The sequence below is a fragment of the Arachis hypogaea genome, chromosome 9 (assembly GCF_003086295.3).
Source record: "Arachis hypogaea cultivar Tifrunner chromosome 9, arahy.Tifrunner.gnm2.J5K5, whole genome shotgun sequence".
Taxonomy (NCBI): Eukaryota; Viridiplantae; Streptophyta; class Magnoliopsida; order Fabales; family Fabaceae; genus Arachis; species Arachis hypogaea.
In genome coordinates this window covers 101,523,337-101,524,503 of record NC_092044.1, presented here as the reverse complement: position 1 = coordinate 101,524,503, position 1,167 = coordinate 101,523,337, and the positions used below count along the sequence as shown (strand labels likewise).

Genomic DNA, 1,167 nt, shown 5'->3' with positions numbered 1-1,167 from the left:
AACAGAGGTGAAATGGGATGAAAAATTATCTACTCAAGCATGTTATAGGTGGGAAAAGAAAAGTATATAGTCTAGTCTAATATCAATTAAGACCGAAGAAAAGAAGGGTGTCAATCAAATGGTCTTGAGAGATCACCTGCAAGCCAAGAGCATAGCAAATAAGGGAAGGGGTTCATAAGGAAGATAAGCCAGAGAGGAGAAGAATTAACAGAGAGAGGTACTCACAATGTACTCTGCCCTTGTCTCCCACATTCTCATGCCTTTTTGATCTTTTTCTCTAACCAATTCAGTTATGGTGCAACACTCTTTTCATCCTCCCAATTGGCATATGAGATGAGCCCTCAAGAGCAACCGTTTTGCCCTTCTTTGTATCATTACCCCCTCCTTTAAAAAAAACCTTGTCCTCAAGGTTGAAAGTGGGAAATTGCTGCTGTATTTCTTCATATGGTTCCCATGTTGCTGCTTCTGCTGGTACTCCATGCCATTGGATAAGAACTTGTTCTTGCCAACGGTCATTTTTCTTCACCATTCGGTGTCCCAAAACCCACTGTGGTTGGACTCCCAAGCCTTGTTCATCCAACAGCAATGGTGTAGGAATATTAGTAGCCCCTGGATCTCCCCTACACTTTTTCAATGCCGATACATGAAAAACAGGGTGTATCCTCGCTTCAGGTGGTAATTGTAGTCGATAAGCAACTTTGCCAATCCGTGCCGCAATAGGAAAAGGACCAAAGTATCTCATGCTCAACTTATGATTTTTCCGCAATGCCACTGAATGTTGGCGATAAGGTTGCAGTTTAACAAAAACATAATCACCAACATTGAATTCAACTTCTCTTCGCTTACTATCAACGTTGTGCTTCATACGTAGCTGGGCTCGCTGGAGGTTCAACTTGAGGGTGGTTAGAACCTCATCACGTTATTGTAATTGTTCTTGTACGGCTGGTATATCAGACGCAGTAGGCTCGTAACGAATGAGAGGGAGAGGATCCCTACCGAACACAGCCTTGAATGGGGTCATTCCTATTGCCGAGTGGTAGGACGTATTGTAACTATAAGCTGCCCAAGGAATGAGATGGTACCAATCGCGAGGGTTCTCCTGAGTATAGCAGCGCAAGTACATTTCCAAACAACGATTGAGGACCTCGGTTTGTCCATCAGTTTCTG

General features: G+C 43.4%; 1 protein-coding gene across 1 annotated transcript; it reads right to left on the bottom strand.

Annotated features, from left to right (window-relative positions):
* Positions 1-286: 286 nt before the first annotated feature.
* LOC140175180 (uncharacterized) lies at positions 287-865 on the bottom strand. Its single transcript, XM_072202118.1, has one exon. The coding sequence runs from the start codon at positions 863-865 to the stop codon at positions 287-289; it is 579 nt and encodes a 192-aa protein (XP_072058219.1).
* Between the last annotated feature and the right edge of the window lie 302 nt (positions 866-1,167).